This window comes from Bos taurus, chromosome 2, assembly GCF_002263795.3.
Source record: "Bos taurus isolate L1 Dominette 01449 registration number 42190680 breed Hereford chromosome 2, ARS-UCD2.0, whole genome shotgun sequence".
NCBI classification, from domain to species: domain Eukaryota; kingdom Metazoa; phylum Chordata; class Mammalia; order Artiodactyla; family Bovidae; genus Bos; species Bos taurus.
This window is the reverse complement of record NC_037329.1, coordinates 106421607-106446545: the sequence shown is the minus strand read 5'-3', so window position 1 is coordinate 106446545 and position 24939 is coordinate 106421607. Positions and strand designations below refer to the sequence as shown.

Genomic DNA, 24939 nt, shown 5'->3' with positions numbered 1-24939 from the left:
TACTAAACAAGCGGCATCACCAGACTGGGTTTTCACTTCAGTTGATTCACTTCAATTTACTGATACCATTAATAATGAAGCTCTGCAAGCAGGGTAGGGTACTACTTTAAACTACAAGCTACTTTTGCTTCTCAAAACAGTCCTTTTTCTTTCTTGAGGTTTTGTTGCTTCCATCGAGGCAGAGCCCAGAAGGCAGAAGGAGTCATCCCCAAGGCCCGGGTGAAATCCTCAATGGACAGGTGCTCCTGGAAGAGGAGAGGGACCAGAGGGTCAGCTCCTTGCTTAGAGTTAGCTCTGATGAGTCACAAAAGTGTAGCATAGAAATCAGATGACGAGCAAAAAGAGGCAATGTGGTGAGGGTCAGGAAAGGGACAGGGAGGGGGGAGGTGGCATTTCTTTTCAATCTGGGGCTGTTCTGCTCTGTAGGATTGCCCTGGAGAAAGTTTCTTTGACTCCTGCAGAGAGCCCTGAATTGAACAGCTGCTTTACGGTTAACACCTGTAGGTGGAGTTCAAGCCCAGGTTGCACGGAACAGCTTCTTAGTAAACACCTTTAGATGAAGTTCAAACTCAGGTGGATCTGAAGCTCCAGTTTTCTAACCTGTTATCCTTTGCCTCCCACCTCGGCATTTTCTGCTCAAGGCTCCTGGAGCCTTGAGCTCCCCAATCCCCCAGGCAGGGTGGTGGAGCACTTTGTTTTGGAAGAAGGTCCCTGACAGCTATGGTTGTGTCCATGGTCTGCAAATGCTTTAGGTGCCCTCTGTCCCACCCAAGCTGGCTTTGCAGCTTGGTTGAGACTTCTGGACTCTGACCCCCCAGGCAAGATAGCAGGGACTGCCCATCCCAGTGGACTTGTATCTTTCCACTGGTCCTGTTGTTGAACCCTGCGGTCCTGCCAGCTGATTACTAGCCTCACCCATGCCCACATCCGCCTCTCTGTGGTTTACTCATGGGTACTCGGATTGCCCTTCTTGCTACTGCCTGCAGCGAGACCCACCAGCCCACTGTTCACTGTTACTGGCCCTCCCTTCTGAGTTTGGAGCAGCCAGAGAGTGTGTGCACTCTCCCAACTTAGCCTGGAACCCTCAATTTTTCTATAAGAATGCACACTACTCCCACAATTTAATCATCGGTGACAACAAAATTTTTAAAAGAATCTAAGCCTTTCAGTCCATCCTAAAGGAGATCAGTCCTGGATGTTCATTGGAAGGACTGATGCTGAAGCTGAAACTCCAATACTTTGGCCACCTCATGCAAAGAGTTGACTCATTGGAAAAGACCCTGATGCTGGGAGGGATTGGGGGCAAAAGGAGAAGGGGACCACAGAGGATGAGATGGTTGCATGGCATCATTGACTCGATGGACATGAGTTTGGGTAAACTCCGGGAGTTGGTGATGGACAGGGAGGCCTGGCGTGCTGCCGTGCTGTGATCCATGGGGTTACAAAGAGTTGGACAAGACTGAGCAACTGAACTGAAGCCTTTCAGACCTCTTCTACCATGGTGGAGTTGTCTTGACTCTGTTTCTTATATTCAAAATTGGTGATCTATTTACCTTTTTTTTAAAAAGGCTAATGTATATTTTATTAGATATTGCAAAATTCCCCTCTACAGGGGTAGTAACATTCTGCCCTCACAGCAAAATAATATATGTTGTTCCACAGCCTCACCAACAAAGTACATGGTCATTATTTAGCCTCCTTTAAATCACCTGGCCCAATAATACTGGCTACCCTTCCCTTTAGAAATACTTTCTGTGTGTTACGTGGTATGACAGGAAGAGTGGGACTCAGAAGACCTGATTCTTGCTCTGACTCGGCTACTAACTGGGAAAGTCACTTCCCTGCTCTGGATCTGAGTTTTCTGAGGTGTAAAACAAGCAATGACAATCACAGCTTACACATACAGAACACTTCCTGTGGACCAAGGCTGGGGAAATAGTATTTGTAATATTTTTAAGAATAATATATGCTATTAGGATCATCCCAATATTACAGTGAAGACACAGGTAATGCATAAAGGGGTCTAAAGGTGACAAGGAGGATGCAAATGTTCTAGAAACAATACACTTATGTGTATATTGGGCCCAAACCCATAACAGATGTTCCTGGAGGAAATAGCCAACTCCCATCTATAGGTTCCTTAATTCATTTCTGAGGCTTCTTTATGGTTTATTGTAACACTGGGGAAATTTTCTCTCAATACCCTCTCAAGCTAGATTTGCAGTCTATTTTGGATCTTCATGAACAGAGAATGAATATTAGAAATGTGTTTTTTAAAACATGCCCTTCTTGCCAAACTCTCTCCCCCAAAACCACACAGACAGCAGCTGCTCTCCCTGAGGGACCCTGTGCTGACTCGTCTCCTCCCCGGCACGCCTCTGAATTGCCAGCCTACCATACACATAGTGATATTCCAACCTGGATGTCTCCCCGGTGCCACTAAACTCATGATTGGCCCTGTCTTAAGCTGGGTCTGACCCAGGGTTTTTTTCAATCTCAGAAAATGACACAATTACCCCCCTTCTCATGACATTTATCCAGTCATTACCAAGTGTTGCTGATTTAACCTAAATACTTCTCGAAACCATCTCCACCCATCCCCACCCATTCTTGGGCTTCCCAGATGGGGCTAGTGGAAAAAAACCTGCCTGCCAGTGCAGGAGGTATAAGAGACATAGGTTCAATCCCTGGGTCGGGAAGATCCCCTGGAGGAGGGCATGGCAACCCACTCCAGTATTCTTGCCTGGAAAATCCCATGAACAGAGGAGCCTGGCGGGCTACAGTCCATAGGGTCACAAAGAGTCGGACACGACTAAAGGAGACTTAGCAAGTCCATTCTTCACTGAGCAACTAGAGTGGGCTTTGAAAAATGTAAACCTGACGGCCATTCCCTTGCTTCACCCATAATAGTTCCCCTTGACTTTTAGGGTGGACACCACCCTCCCCAGCCTGACAAAAAAGGTGCTGCCCAGTGCCCCCCTCCACCCAGCAGCTGCCCCTTCCCAGCTCCACCCACCCCTTGCTCTGGCCATCTTGCCCTTTCACCCAAGCTGTGTTTACATCCTACTTCTGGGCTTCCATGTATACTGTTCCCTTCTCCAAGAATATCCCACTCTGCCTGAATAATTCCCATTCATCTTTCAAGAAAAAATCTCTGGCTAAATCAGGCCCTGACCCACCTCCCTTCGGCTGGGATCCACGCCCTCAGGAAGCTCCTCTGTGGGCTTGTTCACCAGCTGCTCCAGGGGAAAGATGGGTAGAGGTCCAGAACTGAGGTTGCTGTTAGCATTGAACGCCTCCGGTTTAGAGCTTGTGAGCTCCTGGGGAAGAAACAGAAAACGTTACTTCAGCCGGTTTGTGGCTGCCTCCCAGGCTGCATTTTTCTCTGAAGTCATCAATGACCCTAGGGAACCTTCAAGAAGCCCTCCGTGGAGTTCCTTGGCAGTCAAGGGGTGAGGACCCAGCACGTTCGCTGCTGAGGGCCCACATTCAATCCTGGTCAGGGAACTATGATCCCTCAAGCTGTGCAGTGTGACCAAAAAAATATAAGCCTTCCATGACCCCTGCCTCCCACTGTCCACATACGTATACACACACTCTTCATAAGAATATGGCATACTGGACAGGATCCACAAGCTAAAGCTTGGAGGTCTATATTCAACCAAAGCTGGTTGGCTCTATGACCAGCTTTGAAAAACACGTAAACAAAACTGTTTTGTTCTATGACATAAACTTCTCTATGGCTACCGCGAATGTTCGAGGTCTACCTTGGACATTTATGACCTTTCTCTTATCTGATATGAAACTGTCAACCATAAATTCTCTTAGCCTTGACCTAACTACCTACGCTTTCCTGCCTGCACCATCAGTCAACCAAGAAGGGTTAATAGTGCCATGGGGTTCCCAGGCTGTGGGTGGGTCCGAGGAATTCACATGTTATCTGCTGATAACCCCGGTGTGCTTGGGAAATTGTTCTCATGTACTGGCCACAATTCTGCAGAGTCTACTTGGTCTTATCCCCCCTGCAAGCCTATGAACATCTTTGACTTCATATTTCCACATTCTAAGCCTGCAGGCTGAACATATCTCTATGAACTAACTGAAAGATCAAAGGAGAAGGTTTTTCTACCTGGAGAAGGGTGATGATAGTAGAGAAATCATTACTTCTCCAAGTATGGTCTGAGGACTAACTGGATCAAATTACCTGGGCCCTTTGTGAAAAACACATATTAACAGGTCTCAACCCAATTCTACAAACCAGAATTTCAGGAAATGGGACTTTGGGATTTCCTTCTTTGTGGATGGGGGGGCACGGCTTGTGGGATCTTAGTTCCCTGACCAGGGATCGAACCTGTGCCTCCTGCAGTGGAAGCACGGAGTCCTAACCACTGTACCACCAGGGAAGTCCCAGAATCTTCATTTCAATAAGCTTCCCCCACCCCCAAGTTCCCCATCACCCAGACTCTTACACATGATAAAATTTGGGGACCATTTCACTAGGGAATGGAGGAGACAAACCCACGCAAGACACTGAAGTTAAATAACAAGAAGAACTTCCAGGAGAAGAAGGAGAAAATGGTGGAAAGAAAGCAGAAGACCCTGGCACCTTCTCTGGAGCTTTCTCAGCTTTCATGGGTCTAACCACTGTCAGTGGACACTGTGGGGGCCCCTGCCACCTGCCCGGTACTCACAGCAGTGATCTGGCTCCAGTCCCCAGAGTTTCCGAGCTCCGCCTTCAGGTCCTCATAGGATTTGGAGTTCTGCATATAAAGTAAGTGACAAATTAGACCTGGGTTTCAGCAGAGGAGACAGGACCATTTTCCTTCAGGCGTTGAAAGAAGGCTGCTCTAGGGCCGAGGGGCGATGAGAAGGGGAAGGGGGAATCAGGGGGAGGCTGGAGGCTGTCCCTGAAAAATCAGGTTGGATGGTAAGGATGAGCATGAAGGGCTGACAGGTAACTGGCTGGGGCAAGGGACTATTTGCCTCGCTCAGCCCACCACGGAGATGGAGAGTATGATCTTTCCCCACCCTCTGAGTTTAAGAAGCTGCATGCAGCCTTGGAAACCCTACCCACACTGTGCGGGACTCAGGGGTCCTGGAGAACTGGGGAGCTCCCCTCAGAGCCTGGAGGGGACACTGTCACAGAGGAGTAAAAGGAATAGAGAGGACCTTGGCTCCATGGGGAGCCCCATCTCCACATCCCAGGACTTGGCAGCAAGCATGGCACATTATGAGTTCCAGCTATGCTGACAGCATGAACTAGTGAGTACATGAATGAGTCTGAGAAAGAAGCCGGCACAGATCTGGGTGGGGGAAGACCTGCCAGAGTTGTTGATGTGGGACACTGACCTGGGTTTGAGAAGTTCTGGACACATCTAGGTGTGCAGACTTGAGATTTGTTGGGCTCCCTCATCAAACACTTAGCTCATCAAACACTGATTTTTTTTAAGGCATTTGAGGAAATTAAGCTCTCAGTTTCCCTAATCTCATCTGTTGTGCCAATTTTGTGTACCCAAAGCCACCAGGGCAACACTCATTCTACCTTAGCTTTCCTTCCTCCTGCAGAAAACCTTCACTGTGATTTGTGGTTTAGTCACTAAGTCGTATCCTACTCTTTGCGACCCTATGGACTGTAGCCTGCCAGGCTCCTCTGTCCATGGGATTTTCCAGGTAATGATACTGGAATGGGTTGCCATTTCCTTTTCCATTTTGAGGACCTGCCCTCTGCTTCTCTCTGGGGCCTGTTTAGGAAAATTCTGTGGAAGTCTACTTCATTGTTCCTCAGGTCAGGACCACGTAGGACCCATTTTGCTTAGAATTTAGTGCTAGAAGACACATATTTAGACTTGTAGAACTGATGTGTTTGGAGGACCCATCAATGCCATCTCATAGAAGTTTCCACAATGATGATGGACGTTCTTTTTCTGTGCTGTCCAGTATGGCAACCACCAGCCAGCCACACATGACTAGTGAGAAATGTGAGAAATCAATTTTTTGATTTTGCTTAATTTCAATTCATTTGCATTTAAATAATCAGTACAGCTCTTCCCAATAATGTCCCAGGAGCTTTGAGCTAAATCTAGTGTACAAGCAAGACACTGTCATTAGCCTAAATTTTTGATGGACTTCCTTCCCTCTCCCTTACCAGGGGGCCTCATAGTCTTCCTTCAGCCTTACTGTCCACTCTCAGTCTCTTGAAGCCCCTTTACAAATACATCACAGGTCATCTATCCCAGTGAACAGAAAAACCCAGGAGTCTACCCTGGCTTCCTCGCATGTGCTATGAAGCATGTGCTGGGGTGGGAGGACCAGGCGGGCTGGGGCCACTCACATTCCACTTGAAGGGATCCCAAGCCAGGAACCAGCCTGTGAAGGTAGGGGGCTCGTGCCCTTGCTTCACCACAATTATGGGGGTCTCAAGGTCCCGACCGCCGGGGTGGGTCTTGAGATATTCCTGCACTGTGGTGGCTGCGGCTTTCTTCTCGTCCTCATTGGCATTCTTCCCAATCCAGAAAAAGACCTGTGGAGCATCCCAGAGTCAGCCTCCCCTGCCCACCCTCGGCTCACCCAGGCTCAGACATCCTGCTGTGGACCCTGACCTTAGGCAGGCCCCATCCGGCCTTAACTTTGCCTCTGGAAATTGGGGTTGGACAGATGCCCTCTACTTCGATATTCTGTAGATGTGTGACTCCCAGCCTCTTCAGAGCCAAAGACCCTCAGAAACACTCCTCTGCCTCATAAAATCAACTGGACTTTGGGAGTACACGTCGTGCCCTGCAGCCCCACTGGGCATCCTCCTCTCTGACCTGCCTTCTTCTTTCTTATGCTCCTGCTGTTCGTAACACCAATCTCAGAGAAAATGTATATGGAAGCCAAGAAAACATCAAACCTTACCTATCCTTAAAGCCACTATTTATTGGCCCTGGGATTAGGGTGGTCGGAAGGGCGGTCCCCAGGCCTCAAAATTACCTGGTCCCAGACATCTAGCAGGAAAACATCATCCTCTTCCAAGTCATCCTGATTGAAGTCAGGGATCTCTGTGGCCAGGAAGCGCCCAGTCTGGTTGGAACATTCAAAGAGCCGGGGAGTGATGACCAAGTTTTCCTCCTGCAGCCTGCAAGGCGGAAAGGAAATTGTGTTGGAAAGCTCATCTCCTAGAAAAATGTTCTTTCTTCTGATCACACCAAAAGTCCCCCATCCTACCAAGAGTCCAGGAGCCCTCCAAAGGAGAAATTCCCACTACTCTCCCAGGACAAGCATTTCAGTGGGCTCTTCTATAGTCCTGTTAGGAAGTTCTTCCTAATATCTTTCCTCTATCGCTCCTGCTGCTAATATAGTACATGTCTTTTTGCTTTTGAGGAAATGGTGGATCATGGACCTTCTTCAGAAAACTAGGCTTACAACTTGTGTTCCTCAGCATCTGGTCCTGTGGCAGCATGGAAAGACAGTGGCTGATGGGACCCTGGCATCTTCCTCCCAAAGGGCACACCTAGAGTCCTACCCCTCTCTTTGAGCTGCCTCCTCTGGGTGTGCACTCCCTTTGCAGGAAATATCCACCCCAGGCCCTGGGAATCCCACAATAAGTAGCACAGACACAGCCCCTGTGCCAAGAGGCTCCCAGAGCCTCGGCTGCCCCTTCCTCATCTGGTAGCCCTGTGAGCCCGACACACAGAGTCCTCAATCCACGCCTGCTGCAGGGTCTAGGTGATGTGGGTAGAGGTGCTGGGAGGCTCTCCAGCCTCAGAAGGTAAGCTGGAGGTCGAGGGACCTGGGAGTTACCTCTTGGTGCTGGCATAGGGGGCCTTCCCGCCCAGGGCCAGCCAGAAGTTGGCCGGCTCCTGCCCCTCCACCACCACTTGCTTCTCAGTCCGGGAGACAGTGTCAGCAACCATCTTGGCCATCTCCCGCTCATCTCCACTGCAACCCTGGAAAAAGGGGGGGTGGCTGTACTGGGGGAGTCCACCTCCGGTGCCCCGCCTCCCCCTCCTTCCACCACATTCACTGGCCTAGAGCTCCTGGGCCTGAGAGACTCTCCTGGATCAAGGCCCTGTGCACACAGCCCAGCGTCCTTGATGCTCCAAAGGATGGCAGAGGAGACAAGTGGATAGACCCTCCCAGTGGATAGGCGGAGGCCTCCAAGAGACTGAGTCCTCATGATAGAGATAAAGGGGGAGGCAGCAACAGGCACACACAGGGAGAGTCAGAGAGCCCAAGACATAGAGACAGGGGACTTCCCTGGTAGTCCAGTGGCTAAGACTCTGTGCTCAAAATGCAGGGGGCCTGGATTTGATCCCTGATCAGGGACCTAGAGCCCACCTGTTGCAACTAAGATCCAGCATAGTCAAATAAGTAAATAAATATTTTTTTAAAGGGACTTCCTTGGTGACATCGTGGATAAGAATCTGCCTGTCAATGCAGGGACCATGGATTCGAATCCTGGTCCAGGAAGATCCCACATGCCACAAAGCAAATTGACTCGTGCACCACAACTACTGAGCTTGAGCTCTAGAGCCCAAGAGCCACAACTAATGATCCTCTGTGCCACAACTACTGAAGCCCTCAAGCCCTAGAGCCAGCAGATCACAACTGCTGAGCCCCAGTGTTGCAACTGCTGAAGCCTGTGCGCCTAGAGCCTGTGCAAGAGAAGCCACTGCAATGGGAACCCTGCGCACCACGACCAGACAGCAGCCCGCATGCAGCAATGAAGATCCAGCGCAGCCATAAATAAATACAGCATTGTGCACGTGTTGATCTCAGGCAAGGGTTAAAAAAAAAAAACATGAAGACGGACCAACACAGGGACAGACAGGAGTCACCAGAGACAAACAGAATGAGAAAGACCTACTCAGACACAGAGGCAGAGAGTAGGGATCCAGATCCAGTGTTGAGGAGGTGGGAGGCGGGGCCAGAGGCAGCTGGGAAACCAGGAGGCGGGGCCTATGGGGGGGCGGGGGGAGTTGGAGGGGGAGGCCACTCAACTCTGCACACACCTTCCCACACCACAAGTAGCAGCAGGACTGAGTCTTGAGGATGAAGACGTCGTTGGAGTTGAGGGAGGCGGCCCGGGGTGAGACCTCAAAGGCCTTGGTGTTGTTGGCGCTGGTTCCTCGGACCTGGAATAGCCGGGTGGAGGGCACAGGCTCCACGCTGTTGGCCCGGGATGTGCCTCCCTGCAGGGAGAGATGGGCAGGAGTAACTTACCAAAGGTGGTCCTCTGATACACCATCACCGAACTAGTCTTCCCAAAACATTGCTTTGGTCATGGGCACTCCCCTGCCTGACAGCTTGGTTCAGACTAGAACCATTCTAGGTCTACAGACCAGAACCCAGCTTTCAGGGGGTCATTTGAGGCCTCACATGAGGAGGCAACCTGCCTTTCCAGGGTCACTCTCAGCTCTCCAAACCCTCCATTTAGCTCAGCCAAGCTTCTCATGATTCCCCACAGGGCCTTTCCCCTGGGCCTTCGTGCTGGCTATGCCTCTGCATCGCCCTCATTTGACCCCTGCGGAGCTGTGACCCGCCCCCACCCCCCCCAGTGTCAAAATCTCCTCCCAACCCTCTTTCCACCATGGACTCGGCCTGTTCACTGATCACTGTATTCACGAGTCCCTATGAATGAAACGTATTTCTGGCATTTAAGCACACGTGGAACAACAGACTGGTTTCAAATCGGGAAAGGAGTACGTCAAGTCTGTATATTGTCACCCTGCTTATTTAACTTATATGCAGAGTACATCATGAGAAATTCTGGACTAGATGAAGCACAAGCTGGAATGAAAATTACCAGGAGAAATATCAATAACCTCAGATATGCAGATGACACCACCCTTATGGCAGAAAGCGAAGAAGAATTAAAGAGCCTCTTAATGAATTGAAAGAGGAGAGTGAAAAAGTTGGCTTAAAACTCAACATTCAGAAAACTAAGATCATGGCATCCAGTTCCATCACTTCATGGCAAATAGATGGGGAAACAGTGGAAAAAATGACAGACTTTATTTCTGGGGGGGGCTCCAAAATCACTGCAGATGGTGACTGCAGCCATTAAATTAAAAGATGCTTGCTCCTTGGAAGAAAAGCTATGACCAACCTAGACAGCATATTGTAAAGCAGAGACATTACTTTGCCAACAAAGGTCCGTCTAGTCAAAGCTATGGTTTTTCCAGTGGTCATGTATAGATGTGAGAGTTGGACTATAAAGAAATCTGTGCACTGAAGAATTGATGCTTTTGAACTGGGGTGTTGGAGAAGACTCTTGAGAGTCCCTTGGACAGCACGGAGATCAAACCAATCAATCCTAAAGGAAATCAGTCCTGAATCTTCATTGGAAGGACTGATGCTGAAGTTGAAGCTCCAATATTTCGGCTACTTGATACAAAGAACTGACTCATTTGAGAAGACCCTGATGCTGGGAAAGATTGAAGGAAGGAGGAGAAGGGGACGACAGAGGATGAGATGGTTGTATGGCATCACCCACTCAATGGACATGAGTTTGAGTAAACGCCAGGATCTGGTGATGGACAGGGAGGCCTGGCATGCTGCAGTCCATGGGGTGGCAAAGCGTCGGACATGACTGAGCAACTGAACTGAACTGAGGCACACCCTGCCTTGGACTGTTGATTCACTGCTCGTTCAGCAAGATGGTAAGCAGCATTAGCATGGCATTCTTCTCCCCCTCGGTCTTTGCAGAGGGCTGTGTACTTAGTAAGTGTTCAATAAATAGGTTATTGCTAAAGGAACGCAAGAGATGGCTATTTCAACAGGGAAGTCTGCTCCAGGTTATTTGACAGCCTGGATGGGAGGGGAGTTTGGGGAAGAATGGATACATGTATATGTATGGCTGAGTCCTTTTGCTGTTCACCTGAAACTATCACAACATTGTTAATTGGCTACACACCGATACAAAATAAAAAGTTAAAAAAAAAAAAGGTGCCAGTGCACCTTAGGTTCATCATTCCGCACATCTATCCAAAATAACTTCTTTTTTTCATCTAAAGAGGAGTTGGGGTGTAGAGAGTAATAGTCTTATACATGCTAAGTGTTTATTAAATGGATTTTTTAAAATATTGAGTAGTTGTTTCTATTTCCATTGCACATAAGTTATGGAGCCTCAAACAGTCCCCTCCCAGGAAGAGGGGGCTGCCCCCTAGCCCTGTCCCCCACCCCGCATTCTCTCCCCTGTTTCCTGGAGCCCACCCCACCTCACTGCCGCACCTGGTAGACCACCATGCATCCCTTGAAGATGGACATGAGGTGAGGTGGCTCCTTGCCCATCGGGACCCGGATCTGGACCGGTTCATTGTTGTACTCCTGGTCCAAGATGACGGCTTGATAGGCAGAGGCTGTGATTTCATCCTGACTGGCCTGGCTGCCCTGGGGATGTGCAGGGTGGGAGGGGTGAGGTGAGGCCAGCTCCCAGTTCTAACTTCATATCCAATTCTGACTGGCCCTAAACCCAACTGTCTTCCCCACCAATCCCCACCCTGAACAAAACCAAAATCCACCCTCCCAACCCAGACCTCATCTGTGATCCCAGCCCCACACCTAATCTTTCTCCAGCCTCAGTCCACCCCAACCCACCTTGACCCCCAACCTCCTCTCCCGCTTACTGCACCTTTCTTGAGGAAACACCACGACTACCCTCCACTCACCCCCCAGCACCCCCAGACATCTCCCGCTCCCTTGCATCTGGACATAGAAACCCAGTCACAGCGGGTGAAGAGAAGGCACAGGAAGCCATGGAAGTTGGAAAGGAGACTCAGAGAGCCAAAGGGGAAGGGTTGTGAGTGGGGCTACCCAGAGCCAGGGGGATCTCCCAGCCAAAGCAGCTCCAAAATGGAAAGCGGGTAAGATATCCACACCAGAGGTATTCAACTCAAGGGCGATGGCCGCTTGGCAGGGGTATAGTGAAGTGGGGTTGAGCAGCTGCGCTCTAAACAGGGTGGAGTGGGGCCTGACCTGCCAGATGTAGAGCAAGTAGTGCGGCTTCTCGTTGATGAAGTAGGTGTAGAGCAGCAGGTAGCAGTCGCCCCCAAAGAAGTGGCCAAGCCACTTGGTATTCACAGGCACCAGCTCTAGGTTCTCGATGCGCCACATCTGGGGCCGGTACCAGGCTAGTGTGAGGTCCAGGACAGACTCCACCAACCCTGCCCCCTGGCCCGGGCCTCTCTCCCCGTCATACCTGCACCTCCCCACTCCCATCGTCCACCATCTTCTGCTGGGCAGCCACCTGAGGCTGGACATGCATGGACATGGCATCAAACTTCACCTGTTCCACCTTGGCTGGAGTGAGGGGGGAAATCATGACACCCAATGTCACCAGCTGAGTTCCCCCAGGTTCTCACAACAGCCCTGAATGGGAGCTGCAATTCTTAGACCCATTTTACAGATGAGGAAACTGAGGCTAGAGAGATTCGGTAGCTTGTCCCAGGTCACACAGCTAGCCAGTGGCAGAGCTATAACACAGAACCCTATCTCCTTCCTGTAAGACTCATGTTTTGTCCGGGCCTCCCAGAGCAGCCACGGGAGGGACATTTTCTCCTCCCCCGGGTGCGTGGCATGGAGCTTGTCCTTAGCAAATATTGTCTGGAAGACTGGAGATGTTTGGGTTTGGGTTCTGAGGAGACCTAACACTACTCCAAATGAAAGGTGAGCTGTTCTCAGCTCCCTTTTTGTGACAACTCTTAAGTTTATCCAAGTCCCTTTGTGTCCACGCCCCTCCACCTGGGGAGCCCAGAGTCAGGGTGCAGTGTTCACGAGAGGAGTGCTCAAGGAGGGCAGGAGGCAGGTCCAGCGCTCTCCTGGCCCCACTGCCCACTTCCGGCCCCACCCCACCTCAGGCCAGCCCTCACCCACGGAGCCCACGGTGTGGGTTTTGCCTAGGCCGGTGGTCCGGTTGGGTACTGTCCACTTCTGGAAGAGCTGCTGAAAGACAGCTGACTCGGCCCCGTCGTTCTGCAGCTCCACCTGTGTGCTCGGCGGGTACTGCTTCGCTTTGATAAAGTTCTGGGACGAGAAGGAAGAGTCTGGGGTGTGTCCCTCCCCCAGGCTCCACCCCCCAACAGGAGCTAAAGCCTGGCTGTAACCCCAATCAGACCCACCACTAACCTGCCCTGGCCCCAAGCCCAAACCAGACTCTATTCACTGTCCCAGTGCTGGCCTCAAATCTAACCCAGCTGACTCCCACCCCAGGTCACACCAGACTCCACCTCAAACCTAACTCTGACCTCAACCCTGAATCTAACTCTAACCCCCAAACCCACTTCAGACCCCTCACTCCAAGGCCAAATCTGACCCAAACCTGACCCCAGTCTCCATCTCCAAACTTGAGCCCAACCCCCAATCCAACGTTGACCCCCAGCCAGTTCAGGGTTACTGACTCCAGCTCCTACAATGACCCCAAACTCTGACTTGGCCTCAGCCCCATGCTGACCCACCCCGCTTCTTGTAAGGAGGCTGGCCTCCGTTTCTCTCTCCCTTTTCAGAGCCAAACTCAAGGTGCAAGCCCTGAGGAGGCTCCCTTTTTGTGACGATTCTTGAGGTCGCTGGGTGGTTGGCTTCCTGGGGTGCAGAGAACCCTCAAGATGACCCCCCAGAACTAAGTCAGCCCCAGAGCCACCCCTGGCCTTTAGCCCCCACTGCCCTCTCCCTGCTGGGTGGCCTTCTCTGCCCCTCCTCCAAGTTCTCCTCCTCGACACCCAGACCCACCAGTGCCTGGTTCATGGCTTCCTTCTTCTCCTGGGCGTTGGCATTCTTCCCCTTCCACACATAGATCTTTAGGCCTCCCTGGTCCAGGATGTAACAGTCCTGGAGCGGGAGAGAAAGCACAGGGCAAGAGCCTGAGGGCGCAGGCTGGGGGAGCTGCAGACACAGAAGTTTGCCTCTTGCGACCCCACCCCAACCACCCCAGGTCCCTGGTGGAGAGTGGACAGGGGGCGGGTGGGTGATGGGGAGCTGGGGCTGGGGGCACCCCGGACCCTCTCACCTCGTGACTGAGCAGGTCTTGTGTGAGTGGCTGCGTGGCGATTTCTCTGACCACCACCTTTCCCTCTGAGTCAGACACACTGCAGGACAAAGATGCGGCATAGACAAGGAGGATGCTGGACACTCGCCCCGGGGTCTCCTCCCCCAGGAGGTACCCCCTGTGCCAGGAGGAGCCCCACGCAGCCGGGCACTCACTGGTACAACTTGAGGGCAGCCTTGAGGGCCGGCTCCACCACCGTGTCGGCCACAGCGGCCTTCAGCTCCTTCCGTTGGCCCAGCACGTGGTTCATGATCTCCATCAGCTGTGGTGAGGCCTTCTCGTCCTCCCCGTCCACCACGCCCACGTAGGTTCGCCCACCCCGCTCCTGGTCGCGGATCTCCTTGGCCAGGTTCATGCCCTGCAGGGAGGCCCCGGGATGCATGAAGGCTGGCGGGGCGGCGGGGGCGGTGGACAGGGCAGCATCCGCCACCCCAGACCACACCTGGAGAGCCCAGCAGCCCCAAAAGGGGAGGCACCTGCCCAGCGCTTCCCTTTCAAGGAGGGGACCAGGCTTTGAAGATGTGTGTCAGGAAGCCAAACTAAAACCTCAGGAAGAGCAGTCTTCTTCATGAGCAAGAGGGGGTCTGGTGAGGGGGCGGGACTTGCCAGGCCTTTGGTTTTGACATTGTTTGAAATGTGTGATTTTGCTTCAAAGTTTTGCATGAGAGGTGAGCCCTGAAGATCACAGTCCTGTCTCTTTGTCCCAAAGCCGTGTACACACACCCTCACACACTCACACACACACAAAGCCTCACATGGGCTCACACACATGTGCACACGCACACACACACACACACACACACACACACACACACACAGCCTGGCTCACTCTTTCAGCCTAGTGTCTCCTACCCAGTTCCCGGCCGTTCCACTCCGGCCCCCTCCCCTCTCCACGGCTCCCTTCACCCCACTGCCCCCCTCGCCAGGCCCACATTTCTGTTTCCAGCCTAGCCCTATTTATCCAGCTCCCAAGACAGCCCCATTTTAAGATGCCCCAAACCCAACCTTGATTTTCTCCCCAACTCTGTTGCTCCCTGATCTTTCCATTTGAGAAAATGGGACCCTACCCATCCCCACAAAAAGCACAACCTTTGACTTCTGTCTCTCTCCTCTCTTGTCACCCCCAACCTGACATACGTCCTGTGATTCCACCTTCCCAGCCCCCTCCTCACCTAGGAATGTGCCCTCAGCTCCTCCTCTCCCCTCGCCCCTCAGAAGTCAGGGTGCCCTTCAACGGCATCCCAGGCACTGAGAACAAACTTCAACCCTCTCACATGGCTTCCTGACCACACAGCACATCCTTTGAGACACCCCCACCCTCCTTTCCAAACTCCCCAAAGTCCCCGTCTCGGGCTTCGTCTGAGCTGGAAGGTTGTCTGCCATACACCTCTCTCCTGCCTTACGGCCCGCTCCTCCCCACCCGCCCTCCTCCCAGAAGCCTTCTTAGACCCCTCCGAACCCTGAGAGCCACACTCCCCACCCCTCACTTCTCCAGTATTCCCTTCACATCTGTCTCCCCTCCTGGATGGCCCACTGGACGCCAGAGCTAGGGCAGGGCTCTGCCCATTTCATTGACCACCGGCTCCCAGTGCTGGGCACAGCATCTGCCACAAGCAGGGACTCATCAGACGTTAGTGGATCTACCACAGTGCATGCATGCAGACTCCTACACGCATACCTCACTGCATACACATGGAGACTCAGATTCACCTTCAAACATAGCACCCCGGACAGTCAGGGAAGAGAGCGCTGAGGAAATGGGGGCTGGTGGAGGCGTGGCAGCAGTCTGGCAAGTTTGGGAGGGAGGCCAGGTGCTGGAGGCAGGAGCAGGGAGGAGCAGCGTGCGATTTGGGGGGTGGGCACAGGGCAGGGTTACCCTGAGTCTCTCCATGTGGTTACTCTCCGGCCCATTCCACTGTATGATGAGCTTCCCAAGGTCCAGGAGGAAAACATCCCCACGGTTGAAACTCTTCCAGGACATCTCCACCTGGGGAGCCATGGGGCAGGCACAGACCCCACTCAGACCCTGTCCATCATCCATCAATCTCTCCCCCACCCCTTCCCTGCCCCTCACCCCTCCTCAGCCTCTGCCCTCCGCCCAGACAGGGCAGTGGATAGGAGGAGAGGAGGCTGTGCCCCCTGAGCCCTGGTTGATGCCCACCTCTCCGGCCACCACATTCCTCTTGCCCTTTACGTGGAGCAGCCGCTGGATGTCATAGGAGTTTGTCTCGACTTGCTTCATGCCAGAAGCCACGCCCCCTTTCCGGATCCTGTGAAGAGATGTGAACTGACCCAAGGGAGTGGGCTGGGAGGTGTGACAGACCCCCCATCCTCCCAGATCCTGGGGATGTGGTTGCCACGGGGCCCATTTGAGGGCTGGGGCTGGGAGTAAAGAGCTGCCTGAGGCCTTGGGGTCACAAACCCCAAAAAGGCACTCACTCTCAGGGCCATGCAAGTGCAAGGTCACTCTATCGCCTCCGTTTGCATGACCCTGGCCGTGAGTGCCTCCTTGGACTTTGTACCCTAGGTGCCTCGCTTGCCTCACCCTAGTTCTAGCCCTGCTCAGAGGCCTGCAAAAGGTGGGTGCATGGTAATGGGGCCATGTGGAAGGACAGGACAAGGGGACTGAAGCGAAGGGAAGAGGGAAAATGCTGAAGACAGAATTGTGTCTCCTCCCAAACTCAAGGCTGAAGACCAAGGACAGGGCAGCAGGAGAGATGGGGGTGGGGAATGGAAAGGTGAACAAAAATTACCTTCATGGGCTCCCTGCAGAGCCTCAGGCTCCCTTTCCAGCCCCAGGTCTGCCCCCCAGCCTCAGGTATCCCTCCCAGCCCTGGCTCCATTCCCGAGCCTGTAGCGTGCACCTCCGTACACAATGCCCTTCTTGAAGTAGCCTCGGAAGGTGTCACTCTCGTTGCCCTGGACCTCACGGTGCTGGACGGCCCGGCCCTTCAGAAAGTCATCCATCTGCGTGGTGTAGATGGCAGCCGCCCCTTGCTCGTCCTGGGACGAGGCCTGGCCGATCCAGTAATGAATGTCATAGGACAGGTTGCTGCCTGTCTTGTGGATCTAGGGAGAGAACACGTCCAGTGGGCCCAAGGCCCTGGGCTCCCACAGTCCTCTCCCTGCCTCCCTGCTTTACATGGTCTCCTGAACGTGTGGGGCCAGCACCACAGGGGAGCTTGGCATGGAGAAGTTCATGGGATGAGAGGTCAGGAGCCCTGTGTTGTTGTAGTTCCTCAGACCCTCTGAGACATGGGGCAGGTGTCTTCCCCTGGGCCTTGGAAATAACTTGGTTGGACTACGGCAGCATTTTCCGAAGTTATGTGCACAGACCATCAGAGGTCTAGGAGGTGACTTGGTAGTATACAGTGAGATGACTTTGAAAATTTTTTTTGTCCACCCCTCTCAGCATAGGGGATCTTAGTTCCCTAACCAGGGATAGAACCCATGTCCGCTGCAGTGGAAGTGTGGAGTCTTAACCAGCGGTCTTCCAGGAAATCCCTGATTATGGAAATATTTTATAGCTACTTTCTGTTTGTGAAACGGGATACTGCTTTCCATTTGTGATAATGACACTGAGTTAAGTTTTTTTTATATGAAACTTTTAGTATTTTATTCATTTTCATAGTTTTACGGTATTAGTAAAAATAATGGCCATTATAAATAAGTATAAAATGGAAGTTGATGAAAAAATAATCCCAAGTCTTCCTTGACTCCCACCCTCCCACCAAAAAACTAGCTAGTATATGGCAAATATCCTTTTCACATATTATCTTTAGGCATATATTCACTTTGTAGTGGTGGATGGTTTAGTCGCTAAGTCGTGTCTGACTCTTGTGATCCCACGGACTGTAGCCTGCCAGGCTCCTCTGTCCATGGTGTTTTCCGGGCAAGATTACTAGAGTGGGTTGCCATTTCCTTCTCCATGAGTTAAGTTTTTAAATAAATAGATTTAAATTTTAAAAGTGAATCAGTAAAAGTACAAATGCATTAATGATACAGGATGCAGAAGAAACCAAGACAGTCAAATGAAGTTGACTGTGGATTTTGGGAACATGGACTCAAAGTAGGGTGACATCCCACCAGTTCAGAAGCTCGTCCAAGACTATAAATCCACAGAGGGTCACCCCAGCTGGGAGCTCAGTGGTTCAAGGGCAGCAATTGGCTCTTAGATCTCTGACCCTCTGGTGCTACGGCTAGGCTGGGAACGCCCACTGAACACTATCTTGGGATGAAGCTGGGCAGCAGTCCCCATTGCCCCCAGCTTCCTGGTTCCTCCTGCTGCTGCCCTAAGCTTTGCTCTCTGCTGCGCCCCCTCCCCTGCCCATTCCCCACTCACAGCCAGGATTACATAGCAGTCACCATCGAAGAAGCTGCCAAAGGAGTTGGAAGGAACAGGCACCATCTGCATGGCCTAAGGAGAGAAGGGAAGTCAGAGGGTTTGACCACCCAGGACCCCCAGCTTCCCTGCCTCCCTTTAACCAAACGGAGAGTTGGGAAAGGAAGAGCCAGGAAGAGAGCACGAGAAAACCCGACCAGGAGGGTGGATGTGAGGAGGGCGGGCCGGGAAAGGAAGGAGCAGGAGGAGGGGTCGATGCCTGAGGACAGGGCGGGGATGGCACCAGGGGCTCGCAGGCCAGCAGGGCAGGGTGGAGGACAGTCAAGCCTTCCTCGCCTCAGTCCATCCCCGGCCTGCAGAGCCTGCCCTGTGACCAGGCAGTATCCTCACCTCGATCCTCCATATCTGCACCCCAGGCGTGGTGATGTTGAGGGAGCCTTTGACTTGGGCGCTCAGTTTGGTCATGGCGGATGAGCCTAGGGGAGAAGTGGTGTGGGGGCAAGAAGAAGACCTGGGAACCCTGGCTTTCAGGGGCCACTCTTCCAGCCCAGCCCTGGAGAGCTCCTCTCTCTCCAGGGCTCAGGGCTCTGAGAGAAGGTCCCCACCCTGGGCCTTGACTGGCCAGGGGGGTCCCACCTGGCTCTGATCTTGTCACTCTTGTTCAAACACCTTTCCTGACTCCCTATCACCCACTGAAAAAAGGTCCCACTCCTAAGCCTGGCACACAAGGTCCTTCTTGATGCAGACCCAAATGATTTTTCTGCCTGAAAATTTTTGATCAAAGTCATGCCTGGCTAAAAAATACATATTATACTGAGTTGTTTTTTTTTTTTTTTTTAAGCAAAGAATAAACAAGGGTTGAAAAGTATACATGCTCAAAAGAATTGAAGAAAAACAGGTGTTCAAACAAAACTTGCACATGAAGTTTCATAGCAGCTCTATTCACAAGAGCCAAAAGGTGGAAAGAACCCAAATGTTCATCAACAGATGACTAAATCAACAAACGGTGGTCTGTCCACACAATGGAATAGTACTCAGCCATCAGAAGAAATTAAGCACCATACACCCTGCATCGTGGTTGAACCTTGACCAAGATGCCAAGTGAAAGAAGCCAGACACAATGGCCCCATTTTGTGTGACTGCATTTACATGAAGTGTCCAGAACAGGCAAATCAATAGAGACAGCATGTGGTTGCCAGGGGCTGCGGGGAAGGGAGGAATGAGAAGTAACCCCTTGTGGGTGTGGCGTTTCCATTTGGGATGATGAAAATATTCTCAAACTAGACAGCGGTGATGGCTGCACAGAATTTTGAATGTCTTGAATGCCCCCTAATTGTATGCTTTAAAGTGGTTAAAATGGTAAGTCTTATGTTCTGTGTATTTTATCACAATAGAAAAGTGTGTGCAGCAGTTTCCTATTTCTTGCTACCCCCAACTCTCAAGTGAAAGTGAAAGTCGCTCAGTCATGTCCGACTCTTTGCAACCCCATGGACATTAAATTCCATGGAATTCTCTAGGCCAGAATACTGGAATGGGTAGCCTTTTCCTTCTCCAGGGGATCTTCCCAACCCAGGTCTCTTGCATTGCAGGTGGATTCTTTACCAGCTGAGCCACAAGGGAAGTCCCAAACCCTCAAACACCCCTCAATTACTGTTCTGGTGGCCCACAAGATGTGGACCCCGGGGTAGGGCCCTGTTTGTTCAGTGCTGAATCCCCAGCTTCCAGCTCTGCTGGAACTTTGTTGAGTGGGTGTGTGGGTAGATGGTCAGGTGGTTGGGTGGTTGGCTGAGTTTGTGGGTAAAAGTAATTAAGTGGATGGATGAGGGAATAAATGAGTGAATGAATGAATGAATGAACCTTTCCCACTGGGAACCGCCCTCCACCCACTGAGCTTGAAGAAATCTCTCCCCTATCTTCTTTCATGTTCTATTTTATGGCTCTTTTCCTTTGACCTCTAGCTATATTCTCTACTCCAAGTGCTCATCGAATTGCCTAGGGAGCTTTAAACAACACTGGTGCATTGATGCTCAAGCTATCTCAAACCCCCAAGGATTCTGATTTAATTAGGCCAGGGTGGGGCCCAGGCTTGGCACTTTATTTTCTGCCTTTGGGGAGGCAAGCCAGAGGTGCTTTCAAAACTCCCCAGTGATTCCGATGAGCTAGGGAGGAGAGTCACTTGTCCCCAGTAATTTTTGTCCCAGGTTTCCTGCCCCTCCCTCCCAGTCTGGAGGCCATCGCATTCCCCACGGAGTTACCACCCAGCCTGGCTTGGAGTTGCCCTCCATGAATGCTCCTTGAACTGATGAATAATGAATGAAAGATCATGTGGCCCCCACCACCGTGCTCTGACAGCTGGAACCTACCTAATCTCTCCTTGCACCTGGACTCTGAGTCACCCCTTGGAACAATGACCTGGTCTTTTACTGCTGATAAACTCCCTCTTCCGACTCCTGAAGGGTGACCACCCTCTCCCTGGCATAGTGGAATTTGGGGACAACATCTTCCTGCCCAGTCTCTGATTAGCGCCCCCTCCAGCAAATTAGGGCCACCTGCTGATGGCCAGCACTGCACCTGTAGGAGCCCCTAATGCCTGGGTCCTGTCTGATATCCCTGTGGGTCAGGGCCTCCTCCATGAGATATTTCTCAATCCATGGAGACCTCAGGGTTCCCAGGACTCCTTGTTCAGTTGAACCAATTTGGGTACAAATGAAGAAAACGTTTCCTCTTATTTCAATCACCACTTTTGCCCATATCCCTCTTTTTGCCAAAACAGACCGACCCTCACTAGCTGTGCGAACATGGTGTGTATCTTCACCCATGAGGTTGGCAGTCGACGACCAGGTGATCCCTAAAGTCCCACTGGGGGAATTCCCTGGTGGTCCAGGGGTTGAGAATGAACTTCCACTGCAGGGGGCACAGGTTCAATCCTTGGTTGGGGAACTAAGATCCCACATGCCATGCAGTGTGGCACAAAATAAATAAATGAAAAATTACAAAAAAAAAAAGTCGCATCAGGAATATGTTCTGAATCTAGGAGGGACCAGCAAAAGCAAAAGAGGGCAGACAAGATGAGGCCCTTCTTATCCATCAAAACAGTGGAGACTCAGGGGAGCAGGGGTTTGAAAAAGTTGGCGCTCTGCCTCCCTAGAGAGAAATCAGGACTGGGGACCTCCAGCAGCCTGAAGAGGGAAGAGGTGGGCAAGGGGATTCTGGGAGAGCCGCCCCAAGAGGTGGACTCATACTGCAAGAGTACCCCATGGATACTCGCCAGCTGCTCCTGCCTCGTAGGTGCTGGTTAGAGCAGATGCCTCTGTCCCACAGTGCCCCCACTCCAATGGACCCTCTCCAGCCTTGCATCTCCTGAACTGCTGGGAGGAGTAGGGGGCCCATGCTGACTCCCCGTTGCCCATAGCACAGCCCTGCCCTGGGTTTGAATATGTGATGTCTTCTCCCTCAACTTGAATTCACTGGCTCCCCCCTCACTCCTGGTCCCCGCGCTCCTCTGTCCCCACCTCACCAAAGGGCACAATCACTCCCGGACCCCGAAGTCAGCCATTGGTGCACACCCCGAAACCTTCCTTCTCCTGCCCTCCAACACACCCCCATCCCTCTCTGCTTCTGGTAACAGCACACCATTCACTGGCCCTGGCCACACCCACCCGCCCCATGCTGCTTCTCACTCTCTCCTCATGTCCCTTCTTTTTCCTTTCATTTTCCTTTCCAATGCACTCCCCACCATTCTTCACTTGGCCAACACTCCCAAGCTCTTCTGGTCTCAACTTAGGTCTCATTTATTCCAAGATGCCTTCCTAGAATCCTCAGGTTAGACGAGAGACCCGTCCTCAGGGACCCCAAGCCCTCCTGGCCAAAAAATGCCTCTTTTGGTCCTCTCACCACAGGATGGTGCTAGGCTCTGTTTGTAAGTATGAGGTTCTCAAGGTCAAGGACCCAGACGCGTTTGTCTATGTAACCCCCAGCTCCTAGTACACGTGCATGCTAAGTCATTTCAGTCATGTTCAGGTCGTGGCAGACCGTATGGACTGTAGCCCACCAGGCTTCTCTGTCCATGGAATTTTCCAGGCAAGAATACTGGAGTGGGTTGCCATGCCCTCCTCCAGGGGATCTTCTCAACCCAGGGATCAAACCCATGTCTCTTAAGTCTCCTGCATTGCCTGGCAGGTTCTTTACCCTAGCACCACTTGGGAAGCCCCCCAGCACATACTAGGTGCTCAATAAATATTCTTGAAGCAGAAATACTGAACTGTAGAATGAAAGGAGTGGCCCTTCTTAGGGCCATGGAAGAATTAGGGTTCCTGCTGTCCCCTGGGTCCCATCTTCCCTTTATAAGTGCTGCCCCATGGTCCTGGGAGTTCGGGCTCCAAAGAGCTCCAGAGTGCTCCCACTGCTCTCTGTCCCTAGTTATGCAGTTCTGAGCAGGACAGGGATGTGGCAGTATTCGAAATGAAGGACAAACTCTTGCTTTGTTAGGCCAGTGAGAGCAGAGCGAGTGACATATGCCAGCCCTCCAGCCTGCAGACTCAGCCTCACCCCCACCCAAGAGCACCTGAACAGGCTTCCTGGGAAGCGGGTGGTCAGTATGTCCCAAGATCCTAACCTGGACTTGCCCCCACTCCCCTGCCCCACCTCCTTTCAGCTGAATGGGGCTACAGGGTCTGGTGAGGCTGAGGGGATGGGTCCAGGGGAGGAGAGATGGGATAGCATGCCTGCAAGGGCGGCCGAGGGTAGACGGGGCCCGGCCCTGCCACCACCAGCCCCCTGCCCCTGCTTCTGTCTTTGCCCATTCCATCCCTGATGCCTGTTGCTCACACTTTGGTATCCAGGAGACAAGAGTGCTGAGGTCCCAGGAGTGACAAGGAAATGGAGATGCAGAGGAAAAAACCATCTCAGATGAGGAAGAAATGAGCAAAAAGATGGTGGGAGCCAGGGGAGGGGGAGAGGGAGGTCAGGGTGACCAGCTGCTCCCCGATGGCCCAGGACTGGCGGGTTTTACATCTACAAGTCCTCAGATTATTCTCTGTCCAGGGCGATCCGGGCCAGGTGGCACCCAACACAGGGTGGGGACCGATGGCAGGCAGTGGGGTAGGAAAGGGCCGTTGTCTGGGGTGAAAGCTCCACTGTCCTTCTTTTGGAGGCCTGGGAGGCCACCCTGTGCTCCCTGCCCTTTCCAGACTCTCCAGAGAGCCAAGCCTCTCCCTCACCCCCACCCCAAGAAGCTGCAGGAGGCCCCAGGCTGCCCGCGGCCGGAAGCAGCCGACCCGGTCCTGCCCTCTCCCACCACCTACAGTGCTGGGTCCCCGCAGGGTGGCCTTACCTGTCTGGGGGAGGCAGCTGCCACCTGGGAGATCTCAGGGAGTTGTGGCAAGCTGGCTGGAGGAGAGCGACCTTTGTCCCCACCGCCCCCCCCTTCTAGGAACTGCCTTCACCATATAAGGGAAGATAGGGCCCCAGGGAGAGAGGGAATGGGCGAGGGGGTGGGGAGGCAGGTGGCCGCCGTGTCCCTGGGAGCCAGGAGCCCAGTGACTGCCAGACACCCACAGCCGAGGGGCCCCACCCCTGGGTCCCCAGTGAGCACCCAGGGATGGGATACGTTTCTGCCCGGGGCCCAGATGCTCGCTGCAGGTGGACAGCACCTGCCAGGAAAGGTAGGGGCGCCTGGACCCTTCATCCTACCAAACCAGAGGAGCAGTCTCCTCCGTCCTCCTTTCTCCTTTGGGGGAGTGACCCAGGGGTGAGGGAACAAGGATTTAAGGCCCTTCAGGACTGACGGGACCCTAGCACCCCTAGAGGTCGCTCGCTCGCTCCAAGGGGCACAGAGCTTTTCTTGTCTGCCCCTTCAGAGGCGCTGGCTCCTCCTCCAGCTTTTATGAGCTGCAATAAACCGGTTCCTTTGGACTCTGCTCTGCCGTTCTCCCCTGAAGCCACGTCTTGCATTTCTGAACCCTGATCCTAGGGGGCTTCTCGCTCAAGATGGGAAAGGAACCAGTCTCACTCAGAAGTTAGCATCACCCCCAAACTCAGCCCCCTGGGCAGCTGTCCCTCCAGCTCCACCCCTGCAGAGATTCTCCTGTCACCTCTGCACGGTGGTCCTTAGGGAGGTGAGCTGAAGTGGGCGGGGTGAGGCCAGCTGCTACTTCTGGCCATACCTTCCCAAGAGTTCTCAAGACCAGATGTACACGTGTGTGCACATCTGTGCATGTGTGTGCAGGTGTGCGTGTGTGAGCTCATGCAGTCTGGTAAGAGGAGTAAATGCAATTCAGGTGCTATCTGGTTTCTTTAAAAGCACCTTTTTTGTGTGAATAAAAAGTATATGTTCAGGACTTCCCTGATGGCCCAGTGGTTAAGACTCCACACTTCTACAGGGGGTTTGATCCCTGGTTGGATCAAATCTGCCTCACCCTTATGGCAGAAAGCGAAGAACTAAAGAGCCTCTTGATGAAAGTGAAAGAGGAGGGTGAAAAAAGTTGGCTTAAAACTCAACATTCGGAAAACTAAGATCATGGCATCCAGTCCCATCACTTCATGGCAAATAGATGGGGAAACAATGGAAACAGTGAGA

The 24939-nt window shown here is 52.4% G+C and overlaps 1 protein-coding gene across 1 annotated transcript; it reads right to left on the bottom strand.

Annotated features, from left to right (window-relative positions):
• Window positions 1–26: 26 nt before the first annotated feature.
• Window positions 27–23720, bottom strand: VIL1 (villin 1). The gene is made up of 20 exons (NM_001013591.1): window positions 23695–23720; window positions 18753–18838; window positions 18363–18437; window positions 16893–17089; window positions 16182–16290; window positions 15897–16007; window positions 14176–14378; window positions 13982–14060; window positions 13705–13803; window positions 12849–13002; window positions 12179–12279; window positions 11956–12093; window positions 11212–11370; window positions 8991–9170; window positions 7780–7925; window positions 6970–7114; window positions 6332–6520; window positions 4692–4760; window positions 3180–3320; window positions 27–245 (listed from the first exon to the last, which is right to left on the bottom strand). Exons 2-20 carry the CDS (start codon window positions 18825–18827, stop codon window positions 132–134), a joined length of 2484 nt encoding a protein of 827 aa, NP_001013609.1. The 5' UTR covers window positions 18828–18838; window positions 23695–23720; the 3' UTR covers window positions 27–131.
• Window positions 23721–24939: the final 1219 nt, after the last annotated feature.